General features: G+C 50.8%; 1 protein-coding gene across 3 annotated transcripts in view; it reads right to left on the bottom strand.

The window, feature by feature from the left end:
• The window catches only part of BCAR3 (BCAR3 adaptor protein, NSP family member), a 205,764-nt gene that overhangs the window by 28,189 nt on the left and 164,350 nt on the right, over positions 1 to 13,225 (bottom strand). For all 3 annotated transcript variants that reach the window (XM_077746059.1, XM_077746061.1, XM_077746062.1), the window contains 2 exons: positions 4,504 to 4,632; positions 1,627 to 2,069 (listed from right to left, as the gene is read on the bottom strand). In XM_077746059.1, coding sequence (XP_077602185.1) covers positions 1,627 to 2,069; positions 4,504 to 4,632 — 572 coding nt within the window. The remainder of the gene's footprint in view (positions 1 to 1,626; positions 2,070 to 4,503; positions 4,633 to 13,225) is intronic.

Genomic DNA, 13,225 nt, shown 5'->3' with positions numbered 1-13,225 from the left:
GGGGGGGGGGGGGGGGCAGAGAACCTGAAGCAGGCTCTGTACCGGCAGCACGGAGCCCAATGTTGGGCTCCCAAACCGTGAGATCATGAGCTGAGCCACGACGTCAGATGCTCAACCAACTGAGCCACCCAGGCGCCCCCTTGGTAGCACTTTCTATGTACCGGCACCGTTCCAAGGTTCCAAGCGTTCCAAGTGCTTTGCAAGTCTTAAATCATTTAACCTTCACAAGCCCTGTCATTACAGGTGGGGAAAGTGAGGCCCAGAGAAGTTACATAGCTTGATGTGGTGGACCAGCATTTGTGCCCAGGCAGGCAGGGTCCACAGTCAGATACTGACTAACATCTACCAGATCTTCCCAGGAGCACACGACCTGGTATGTATTATTCAGAGTCCTGAGTTTGGCTTCTCAGTCTTTGCAGTCTACAAATTACAGTTTATGGCATTTCTTCCCGTCCAGAAAGAAAACCAATGAGTGGAATAAAACATGCTGGTTTCAGTGTATAAGTTTAGATGCCAGGGAGCCAGAGAAGGGGAGCTGTGTAACCGAGCGCCTGGGGCCAGACTTCATCTACCGGGCCCACCTTTTCCCTGCTCTCCTCCTTTCCCTGCTCTCCTCCTCTGGACAGTCAGACAGCAGGCGCAAGCACCCCGCGCCACGACACACAGGTCCTATGTCAGACAGCACGTGCCACCGGCAGTCGAGGTCAGGGGGCCCCAAATGTCCCCAGGTTCGGGCCACAGCCCCCAGGCTCTCGACGTCTCGGGCTCTCTTAGGTCTTTTCCCACCGGCCTTCAGACTGAACTCTCCTCCCAAACCCCAAAACTGTTGCACTCAGCAAGCCTAGACACTCAGCTGTATCTCGGGTGCGGCAACTGCTTTTCCGTCCGTGGTCCACCCCTTCTCTGGGCCCTCCTGTGGTCTCCAGCTTGCCCTTCTCCACCACACGCACCAGAGTCCCAGGGAGCCAAGGTCCCAGGCTCTCCCTCTACTCGCTCTGCACACCCTGAGCCTCCATGGCTCACTATGTGGTCTTCCTGCTCCAAGCTCTCTCCTTGCCCCTCGGCACATCACTGCCCTGTTCTATTCCTGGGACACCCCGTTTACCGTGTTGAGTCTCTGAGGCTTCTTCAAGCCTCTAAGCCTGGCTCCAAGGCCTCTGTGATTGGCTGTGGTCATCTCCCTGAGCCTGCCCCTACTGGCCCCTTTCACGGCCCTTTGCTTGAGCCCCACCCATCTACCCACTCCAAGCAATTCTTGTCCTTTCCTATCGCCATACGCATGCTCAGGCTGAGCCCGCACCTGGACCGCCCTCCCCTTTGCAGCGTCTATCCAAACCTCCCCTAGCCTTCAAACCAGCCAGAATCCTCCTTCCTTCCCAAATCTCTCCTGGCCAACCCTCCCCCTCTTCCTAGGCAGCTGCCTCATTTCATTCTGGCACCGAGTCAATGAGGAACTAATCATGCACTGCCCCATGACAGCTCTTCCAATCACACTTGGCATTCTCAGTAACATCCTCTATTGTTCTCCCCTTCCCACGTGAACTCCTCATCTGCCTGAGCAAACCCAGGCGCATCCAGAGAGCCCCTCACCGGCCCGGCACCACCCCACCCGAGGCTGTGACCCACCTGAGGAGGTTTCCCCTGGACGAGCTCTGGTCCCGGGCCTGGACGCCGCCCATGGTGAGGCTCAGCCTCTTGCTCATGTCGGACCGGCCCTCGGCGAGGCTGCCCTCCCGGGCCCGGCCCGGGGAGGTGCCATAGCGCTCCTCCAGGCACCGCAGGGGCACTGTCCTGTTGATGGGCTGGAAGATGATGGCTCCGCTCTGCTGGGAGATGGGCCGGCGGTTGCCCACGTAGCAGCGCACCAGGCCTGGGATGGAGTCGAAGCTCTCCGTCTCGAACTGGTACTGCACGCGGCTGTAGGCCTCACTGAGCCGCAGGACCGTCCGGTGGATCTTGAAGTGCTGAGCGAGGTTCTTCCACTGACAGGTCAGGACAAAGTTTCCGGGGCTGGACAGAGAGTCACGAACCAGGAAGTCGCCATCTCGCTGCACGAGGTTTTCTGACACCTTCGGGACAAAATGGTGAGGGGTAGAAAAGGCAAGCGTACATTCCTTTTAAGAGCTGCACTGCTCTCCACTTCTCCGGGTTGACAGTGAACAACGCTACTGTGTCTCTTCTTCCTCAGTGGGCTATTTTTCCCAATGTCAAATTCTTAGAAGACCCTTTCATTCACTTAAGGACTGTGTGCTGCCTGCCTGTGTGCCAAGTAACCATTGTAGGCAGATGGCGTACAGCCGTGCGTGAAGCAGACTAGTCTCCACTTCCCAGAGCTCCTGTATTTGGTGGAGAGCTGCTACTTTAGTGAAGATAATTAAGCAGCAGGTATGGTATGTCAGATGTTGTAAAGTTAAAGAAAAAAGTCAATCGGGACGGGAGATAAGAAGTGCCTGGGAAGGGATGAGGGCCATTCTTTGCAATGGAGTGGTCAGGAGGGTGTCATGAAAAGATGACATTTAGGCAGACCCGAAGCAATAAAAGTGGCAGAGAATAAAACAAAGAAGAAAATTCATGTCTAGGGAGTCTGATCCCTCCCCACCCCCAACAAGCGGAGGAGGGAGTTTTGCTGGAGTCTAGGAGCCTGGTGGATGGGGAGGGGAGGTCCACATGCTGGTGGAGGCCGGGCGCTGTGGAATCAGAGGCCTGAGTGTGGTTCTGGGCACAGCACTCGCTGGACAGCCCATAAGAAAGTCAGGTCAGTGTCTCACGTCACGAAGTCATAGGGAGGATTACATATTTGCACACATAATATATGCAAAGCACTAGTACAATGCCTGGAACACAGTGGGTGCTCAAATTTTGTTAACTAGGAGGATGCCGAAGCTTACAGCCAAAGGAGGTGTTGCAGATGGCCGTTCCTGTGGCCAGGCTGCCTGGGTGTGCACTCTGACTCCACTGAGTGACTCTGGACAAGTTACATAATCTCTTTGTGGCTCAGTGACATCATCTGTGGAACAGCGACAGTATCACCTACCCAGCAGCTCTGAAGATTAAGTTAGCTGTAACGACCTGACTGTTACAGTGTTCACTTATATAACCTGAAATAAGGACTCAAAATTTACACTCACTGTCAGTGGTAAACAAATTGTGTGATCACAATGAAGAGAAGGATGGTGGTGATAGTGATTAGTTTTATAAACTTTGATGTTTTTCCAGGATATCCCTACATTAGATCAGTGAGAATAGCATGTTACCACGGTTACTTTAGAATTCTATCTTGGCATTAAAAATCTGTTTTCACACAGAAATTCCACTTCTTGGAATGGAGCCTGAGGAAATAATTACAGTGATAAACATAATCATTATCTTAAAGGGTGTTGATGAGGGTGCCCGCTATATAGTGGAGCATTGTACACTGGACATACATACGACAAAGAATGGTGTGGAAGACTATTTTATAGCAGAAGGAAATTCCCAGGATATATCATTAAATGAAGACAATGGGCTGCGAAAGTATATGCATGTGATCTCATACTTGAAAAGCCTCGGAGTAGGATTTATATCAAAACGCTCACAGTGGTTAATCTCCAGGACAGAGAATTATGGGTGGGAGTTTAATTTTCTTTGTTTTACTCCCTACATTTTCTACAATCAATTTTACACAAAAACAAAGTTAGAATAAGGATTATTTCTTTGTTAGTGCTGAGGAATCTGCTACATTAAAAAAAACTGTCACCATGTGATGCCCTCCACGCTCACCCCTCCTCTAACCCCCCCAACTTTCCTGTCATGTTGTCCTGCGTGAATGACTGGCCAGATCAGGTTCCAATAAAAATCCAAGAGAAATTCTACACCTTAATTCTGCACTTGTATTTTTTCAATTTCTATACTATTTAACAAAAAACCCATGTTATTCACAGCTATGATCCAAACAATAGTCACAGAGTACATTCTAGGCCATGAGGCTGTGATCACTGGTGTAATTCCTCTACTTGCTGCCTCCAGGACAGGGCTCCAGGTAGGGGAGGGATGGGGGGTAAAGAGTTGCTGGCCCCACTAGGGCACCAGTGGCCTTGCTGCCATTGGCCCTGATGATACCCTCTCTGCCTTAAAAGAGAAGCAGGTTCCAAAGGGTCTGAGGCAGCCGGCAGCCGGCCAAGAGTTCAATGATCCGAACCAGAGGCCGGCCCCGCGCCTTGTGGGCTTATCACCCCATACCCACACCCACTGCCTGCTGCTCACTCCGGCTCTGCGGGCCACAGAACACCTGCCTTCCCTCCTCCCACATCCCGGGCACATGGAGGTGCACTGCGGGTTCCCGACCTTAGTTCTTCCCAGGGTCTCCTGAGAGACAGGCCCAAGTTCAGTTACTGGAGGCCAGGGCACTGTATTTGTTTCTGGCCAAGCCGGGGCCGCCTCTGACCGGGTGTTGGAGGGTGGGCCTGCAGGGCTCTCAGCGCTTGAGAACTGCTGGGCACGCTGGCAGGAGGAGGGGGCGGGTACCTGGCGGGGGATGCGTCCGTGGTACCAGGCGTGGCTGCGCAGGTCTTCGCCGCTCAGCTGCAGCTCCTCCTCCAGCTCCTTCTTCAGCCTCTCAGGGGTCCTGTCCATGACGTGCCTCTCCTTGGAGAACTGCAACACAGGGTCAGCGGTGACCTGCCGCCCCGCCCGGGCACCCGCCTCGCCCTTGGCTGCCTGGCTTGTCAACCCAGGATATGCCAAAAGCCCCGCTCAGGTAGGGGAGCCTGGATAATGATTACAATTAGCGGTGACCTTTCATTTCTCCAGCAGCGAGCGTGTAGTAAATTTTTCACCTACACACGGGGCTACGATAGGAGAACCGGCCAAGATGTGCCTTTTATCAGTCGGCTCAGGCAGCAAAGACAAGGGGAGCCGGGCATTGGGTGCCAGAGAGAGATGTGTGGGGAAGGAGGCACAACTATGCCCAGGGAGCTTCCTCATCGCCCTCGGGAACCCGAGGAGCTGGGAAGGAGAGCAATCCCCGACTGGCCCACAGCTCTGCCCTGCTGGACACTGCTGCCCAAAGCACAGTCCCCAGGCTGAGAGCAGCGGCCCAGAATTCTTTGCTACTGGCAAACTTCAATTCAGGAACTGACTTAGGCTTTAGAAACTTTTAGAACTGGACGGAACAATTTTATGTCTCTTCAGTCTAATAACAGAAGTCTGACTCTGTGCTGTGTGTGTCTTTTTCATTTCATTTTTCTAATCTTTCATCGTTATGACAGACTGGAAGTTGAAGCCTAACAAAATATGGTCCTTCACCTCCGATGGTTTGAGAATCCCTGAGACAGGTCATTGCACAGTGGCCAGGGCAGGAGGTCTGGGTGGGCAACACCGCCTCCCGGTTTAATTTAGAATCCACGCCCACTTACAACATGTGAACTGAACTTGGACACCTGCCCGGTTCCCAGCAAAACCAGGCTCGGAGATCACTGGCTGAAGGTCACTGGAGCAGGAAAACCATGTTCTCTCAGGATCCCCAGCTTGGTCCCAAAAGCCTAAAGGAATCACCCAATTATCTTCATCACACTGGTCTGCACCTTAGCAAAGGAAGAGGCCCAAATCCTTCTCCACCCGATAAAAAGGAAACAGACTTGGGATTTTACAACTGGATTCTTATCCTCAAGTCTCTGTGGGCACGTTGGCTAGGAGGGCGCTGGCTGCAAGATTCACGGCCACTCTCAAAGTGGGGTCTGGTTTACTAACTGTTTACTTCTCCCACTCACCTTCTCACAGCACAGACACTTGCATCAAAGAGATGTCGACGCTCGCTGCCAGAGATGCCCGTAGGCATTAGCAGCGGTGTTTGACATCCATCATTAATTATGTACGGGTGCATATGAAGACAGCTCATTGCAAAGACTTGAGTACAGAATGCAGATTGTCAACCAGGCCACGTTTACTGGTAGTTTATCGTCTGTCTGGCTTCCCAGTAGATTTCAAGTTTCATGAGAGCAGAAACCCATCTGCCTTCTTTCCTACTGCCCTCCAGCAATGCCTGAACACACGAGGCACTCCGCATTCGCTGAATGAACAAATACCCCAAGATGAGGCCTGTCGAGGCCTTTTCTTAGCTGTGGAGCTTTTCCTCTTCAAATTATTTGAAGCTCCCTATTAGCTAAGCATGTGGCCACACAACGAAAGGATGGCATTCCTCAAGTTCCCTTTCTTAATGTAGACATGTGGCCACACACTGCCGCTTAGTGGGACTTCTGAGCTGGGGCTGCAGCGCTGTCTTGGGTCTGAGGAGGAAGCCACGTCCTCCAAATGGGAGAGAAGCCCCAGCAGGCCCAGATCCCTCACAACTGTGGGGTCAACACAACAGCCCCAGACTGCCCACCCCCAGGCCTTCCGTGTGATCTTCTATCTCATTTAAGCCTGTTACTTTGGGTGTTCCTGTCACTGGCAGCTGAACTAAAATCCTGACCGATACTGTGACCCTAGCCTCTATTTGGCCTGAGCTCTGAAAACGTGGTCACCAGTAATCATACCCTGTGTGTCACCCTCGGCTGAAATTGCATTCACCCAGATCCAGTAAGCGGTTCCCATACTTCTCTTTACATTCTCCTTCTTCTCTGATGTCCAATACCCAGGCCACCATTACCCCCTCTCTCCTCAGCATCGTTCATAAACAGCAAGATTTCTGGGCATTTTATAAACAACAATCCTTTGCTCCAGATTTTGAGATAATCCTGCTTTACACTTGTTACCAAAAATATAAACTCTGCTATCTTGTAACTTCTACCCTAATTCCTTAGAGGAAAACCACAATCGTTCTTCCCTGCGCTGTGGACTGTGGAGATGGGGCAGGGCAGGGAAGCACCGAGGGAGGGGCGAAAAAGAGGCCAGGAAGACTGATTCTTCCTGGAGACAGAAAACCAGACTTCAAAAACTATGCCCTTAAGCTCTTACATAATTTGTGAAAAGTCAGGAGGTTACACAACTGACTGGATTCATAGTTTGGGGTGGGGAAAGGGCGAGAGATAAGAAGCAGGTAGGGGAGGGGGGGGGAGACAGATCCGGAGCTAGCTAACAATCTCAGGTGATCTTCATCTCAAGCCAGTGACAGCTATTTCTACTACACTAGAAACAGCCAGGTTGGCTTCTAAGAGCTTCTGCCTCAGGAGATGATGTGGGCACCATGTCTCAGACAGCGAGCTGAACAAGGCAATTCAAGAGTCACCCCTATATGGCCACCCTCATGGTTATTTTGGGTGGTGAATGCCTTCTAGAAATTTCACATACTCTTGTAATCACATAGATTACTGCAAATTTTACTATTTTTCCCAAGTGCCTATATTTTATGAGACTTGACCTTCCCAACTAGGATTCTGTCACCATATGTAAGTACTTTGACGGGCTGTCGACCTCATGGTTAGTGAGAGGTGACCATATAAGAAAATCTGGAAAAGTGTATCTATTTGTATATTTGAGAGCACTCAAATTGATATTTGTGCTCCTTGGGGACCAAGAATGACATGAGGGTACCTAGGTGGCTCAGTTGGCTGAGCATCTGACTCTTCATTTCAGCTTAGGTCATGACCTCATGGTTTGTGAGATTGAGCCTTGCATCGAGCTGTGTGCTCACAGCTCAGGGCCTGTTTGGGAATCTCTCTCCCTGCTCCTCCCTGGCTTGTGAGCACTCTCTTTCACAAAAACAAACAAGCTTTAAAAAAAAAAAAAAGNCTAGAAATAAATAAAACATTAAAAAAAAAAATAACCCTCCTGCTTTACAGGAAAGGTCACATGGGACCGGGACATTTGACAGAATTCTGTCAGTTTGCCCTGAACAACCAGAACGGGTACGAGGAGTGTATGCCCTTTCACTAAACTTCTGGCCATCTAGAGGGAAGGCGCATTTCCACCCTGACATCAGCCATTTCAGTCATGGCCTAGGTAAGTTTCTGGGTCTTTGGGGCCACAAAATAAATTTGAGCAATTTAAGGTAATACAGGAGTACCTCTGCCCTTGGCAATGGTTTGACCCCATCGATGTGGCCACCAGTGTCCTTTGAAGTTCTGGCTGATTCCACTAGTGCCCTAAGGATCCTCCTGGCCGCCCTTAGATTACCTTCTGAGGAAAGACCAGAAGAGATAAGTTCCTGCTTAAGCACCGTCACATGCACTGCTATCTCATGCACGGCCCAGCATCATGAAGAGGGGCCAAAGAATAAGCATAGGCCCCAGCAATCCAGTGGTTTCCAATCTTGGGAAAGAACAGACAAGCACATCGTACTGATCTGTCCCAGTTCCTATAGCCTTTTCTCCCAGTTCATATTTTCCAGCTCTTTCACATTGGTTTCAGCAGACATCTTCTGAATCAGTGTGCCTCACAGACTGGCTGGACCCAAGTCACTCTCATGTTTTCTGTCAGCAGGGGACAGCAGGCATCTTGACACCCCAGAGCAAGTACAATATGGCCGAGTTCTCTCAGTTTCCACTAAATGGAAATGCAGAACTCATTGGCCCTTTGGATTTTATGTTCTTCAACTCCCAGCAAGAAAACTCCTCAATAATCAGTGTCTCACACAGGCGCTATACATGGTACTAACAACCACGTTATAGTAACGCGACTTTTTCTCCATGCTCAGATTCTCTAGCTATTCGCCCCTAAATTTGAACTTCATTCCTAGAAGGCAAGTCTGATTCTTTGTTTCCAGAGCTTGGATCTTGAGGAGAGGTGGTGGCAGAGGGCAGGGCGGGGTAGAGTTTCTCTGCACTAGTGGGGCGCTCCGGATCCTGTCATCCTGAGCTCCGCCCCACACAGAAGCTGGGGTGCACCCCCCAGAGGAAAAGATGCTCCTGAGTTTAGATCAAGAATGTTCCACCCATGAGCTTTGCCAGGTTCATTTGAGCCGCCACATCCACCCACAGCCGCCATGAGAGAAAGATGCAGGCAGGCCCCACGTCCCCTACTCTGAGGCTTGCCTGAATTGCACCCACCAGAAATTTGAGTGTTCTTTTGGGGGGACTTAGGGTGTAAAAAAAGGTACTATGTACACAAATTAACTAGTAAGAATACCGTGAACAGGAAAGAAAGAAAGGGAGGGAGGCTTAGCAACTATTATATCATGGCTTCCCATTCACATGGGTCCACTTCTTAAATTTCATGTTTTCCCAGCCATTAGTCCTGGGGTCTGGGATGAGGCAGGTAAACTGTTAACGAAGGAAAATGCACGGGGTGGAGGAGACTCACGCTTGTCCAACCAAATTCAAGTTTAGTTAGAAAATTCCCAAGTTACCATAAATGTTGCTTCTCAGGGGGATCTGAGTGTAGCTACATCTTTCTTACTACCGGCATTTTAATAACCCGGATTTCAACAGATGTTACAGCATGGTGTTTACGCACAGCCGGCCCTCGCCCTCCATCTACAGGCCAGTGGCTGCTGACCAGCTGTGTGGCTTTGCTTAAATGACTTTACCGCTCTGCAGAAAGAAGCCTCAGGCTCCCAGTCTGCAAAGATGGGGATAACAGTACGTGACGGGGTGGTGCTAAGGGTGAAAGGGATCCCTATGTGTAAAGCTCTTAGAACATAGCCCGGGACACGGCACTGTTAGAACAGACGTATCAGAATGCTACTCATCTGGTTATATAAACAAACAGTTCCCGTCGGAGGTGTCTTCAGTCCGGTGCATGGATGCGTAGGGCTTGGGGGTTTGGGAGGGAAGCAGTTAAGGAAAACAGCCGGGTGCCTGCCTGAGTGTCCACGGGCTGCCTCGCACAGCCCGCCTGCGCCAGTGCCTCTGGTCCGGTTACACCACCAGAACCAGTCCCAGCTTGCTGCGGCCAGCTCCGAAAATCATGCCTATCACTCTGAATCTGGAATGAACATCTCTGCGGCCCCACACAGCCCCGGCAAGTCTGTTCTTGACAGGCTGGAATAGCCAGCACCCGGGAGATGGCTGGAAAACACATTCTGGACGTGCTGGGAACCTTGATTAACACAGAAACCCACATTTCAACAGTTCTCCCAGAGAGAAAAAGCTGTTCCAGCCCAGGAAGAATGGTGTTCAGGGCCTCTTCTCCCAAGGGCTGCCTGACATCAGAGCCTGCATTTCAAATCTGGCACAACAATCAGACCCTGCCTCCTCGGAGGAGGTCTGCGTTCCTAAGCTTGGGGAGGAGGGAGGGTGTGCACACAGTTTAAGTTGTGGGAAAACCCCGAGAAGGCACGACACACATTTGTATGTAGCAGACAGTGGAGAGGATTAGAAAAAGATGTCATCTGCATTATAATTAATATTTATTTTACTCTGTCCCTCTAAGAAAAGCTTCCTGGTTCCCATAGAATTTCAAATTGTGCAAATCACCAGGAAAGATCCTGTCCCCAGTCCCAGATGCTGTAAGGTAGAAACGGAAAGACTGGGAAAGCACCATTTTCATGGCCATTGGCAATCATGGCCCAGCAAGCTGCCAAACCATTTGCCAGTGGGAGATGACACCCTGGTCCCCACCCGTAGAAAGGCACAGTCTCTTGGACAACCACACACAGAGAAACAGTTTAAACTCATCCCTGAGCTCTGGAGCAGCACTGCCTGGATCTTATCCCTGCCCTCCTGCCCTGGAGCCTGGCCAAATTTCTCCACCTCAGTGTCCTTAGGTTTTCCCCTGTCAAAATGAGAAAAGTCACTGAGGGGGCTACATGGGAGGAGCGGGGAAGTAGGATGAGAGTATGGGGGGATCAGGATTGGACCTTGAGGATAAAACCTGAGAACAGGAAAGATATTTGGGGCATTTGAGCTAAGAGCATCTGGGTTTGGGCAGACGGAGGTTCTGGTTGGGGAGGTCTGAAGCAGGCAGAGGTTTTGTGCGCGCACCCCCCCNACAAGCGCTCCATCTTTTCTCCAAGCATGTGGTTCAGACCCCACCTTCCCGGCCATCATGGCTGACTGGCTGAACCAACAAGAGTTTGTCCCAGGATTTTTCTAAGTGGAACTGAAGGAAGAAGACCCTCTGGTGAAAACGTCATGAAACTAGAAGCACAGTGGCACTACATCTCACGTTGACCCACCATATGGAGCAGACTGGGTGGAGAATGAAATCAGTGTGCAAACAGAAGAGGAGGAGCAAGAGATGGAAGGTGTCCCAGGGGTGCACACATTCCTAAACCCCAGCTGACTCCATCAACCAGCAAAATCCCCTTGTGACCTAAGCTACTTTGCCCTGGATTCTTGTCCCTTGTGCCAAAAGAGTCCTGATCCAGGAAGGCAGGGATTGAATAAAGGGGAGTCAGACACTGGGGGCTGAGGGATTAAACGTTCACACTCTAGATAGAGGGAGTCACTGAAAATCTGCCTAGGAAGGCAACAGGTACAAAAAAAAAAATGCTTTTAGACAGATCAATCCAGCTGCAATAGGCAGAATGGCCAGGCTGGGGCTGGCGGCACAAGGCCAGTTCTGAGACTTGTGAAATGTGCGGATGGCGGCCAAATCTCTATCATGAGCCTGTAGGGTGGGTGCCGAGGCAAGGATATTGACCAGAATCCACTCCAGAACTTGGAGGTCACTATGATTAAATGGAACTCATCTCTGCAAATCCTGCTCTTCTCCCCCTTTCCTGGCCACTGGTACCTCTTGTGCCCTCATTACTCAAACTAGAACCCTCAGCACTGGCTTCCATCAGTCAAGAAATTCCTGATTCTACCGCTTACCGACATCCACTCTAATCCCCACTGAGGTTGCTCTGTTCTGTTCACCCTGAACTTCTGCAGTGGCCTCGTAACAATCTCTCTACCCTCATCTCTGGTCACACACCTTGCACTTATATGCCACAGACTTATCCCACACTCCTGGCTTGGAGACGTTAGTCAAGGGGTGCCCCAGCGAGGGCTGACATGAAATGCAGAGTCTTTCCTAGAACCCTCACAAAAAACCCAATGGGCTCCTATGCCTGGTTTTTACTCTTCCAGGACACAGATCTGGTTCATGGGGGACACAGACCCTATCCTGCCCTATCCTCCCAGACCCCTCAGCTCTGAATTCATTTCTTTTAACCCCGGTGAAGTGAACCACCACCTTTGCCGTATATGGACACCGCATACCGGGATCCAGGTCTGAATCTGATAGAAGGCCCAGATCATGAGGGCTACAGATGCCTATGTGAGGACCCCTTGTGGGTCCCTGAAGAATAACTGGCAGAGGATTGACTGATGGGGGGAGGGGCCAGGGCACTGCTGTTTTGCAGTGGGGGTGTCCGTGAGTCAGCAGTGACATACCTGCAGAGATTCTAACTATGTGCAGCCGGGCTGGAGCCCAGCCTAGGGAACAGAGAGGAGGGAGGGAAACTGGATGAGGCAGGCAGGGGCCTTGAAGGCCACACTAAGGCAGTATGTTTTTATCTAAGTGGGGCAGGAAATCCGCTAATGAATGTTGGGCAGGGAGGAAGCAGGGTCTGCAGGACACAAGCTCTTTGAGGACAGAGGCCATGCCATATCTGCCCTTGGCTCCCAGAGCCTAGCCTCATGCCTGGCACACAGCAGGTGCCCCATAAACACTTACTGACCAAGCTTGCCTTCTTACCCTCTGTGTGGCAACTTCCTGTCACTGGGTGGGGGAGAAAAAGAGCATTTGGAGATTGGTCAAATCTCCCCAAGAACAGGGAATCTTGGCCACCTATCTAGACCTCTCTTGTTTCTGTGCGCACCAAGCACTGTCCCTCACTTCACAGGACGACCTGATCTAAGGCACACGGAGCACCCGGCACCAGCATCGTGCCCGGCGCACAGCTGGCGTTTGCTGGAAGCAATGTAGAATCTGAACCCCCTTTCAAAGAGGACTCTTGGCCACAAAAATGGAAAGTTACTTCACTAAAGGGTTTTTTTTTTTTTTTAAGAATTATATAATCCATCAGAAGGTTTTAGAGGTATCTGGCCTTTGAGAATTTAGTTCTAATGGAACAAAAAAGCTAGCAGTTGGAACAACCAGTTTCTACTCCGGCATAGGTTTATTCTGTTTATTTCAGTTCCAAGTCCATAGTTTTGAGGTTCTGAATAGTGCTAATGGCTCCACCTGTGCATGTGGCCCTGACCCCGTGTAAGAAGGCACTGTCCCTGGTGGCACGCATTTTGCATGCCTGCATACATGCCAATATTAGCAAGTGCTCCTGGTTAGCTCCAGCAGCTAGCTGAGCTGCCCTCAGTATGCAGGGGACAGAGTGGCAGTGTGAGGGTGCAAGAAAGTGTTATGTTGTGCACAAAGCTGAGAG

The sequence above is a fragment of the Crocuta crocuta genome, unplaced genomic scaffold, assembly GCF_008692635.1.
Source record: "Crocuta crocuta isolate KB4526 unplaced genomic scaffold, BGI_CrCroc_1.0 scaffold48, whole genome shotgun sequence".
Classification (NCBI taxonomy): Eukaryota; Metazoa; Chordata; class Mammalia; order Carnivora; family Hyaenidae; genus Crocuta; species Crocuta crocuta.
The sequence above is the reverse complement of the archived record's forward strand: the minus strand, read 5'-3'. Positions and strand labels throughout refer to the sequence as shown.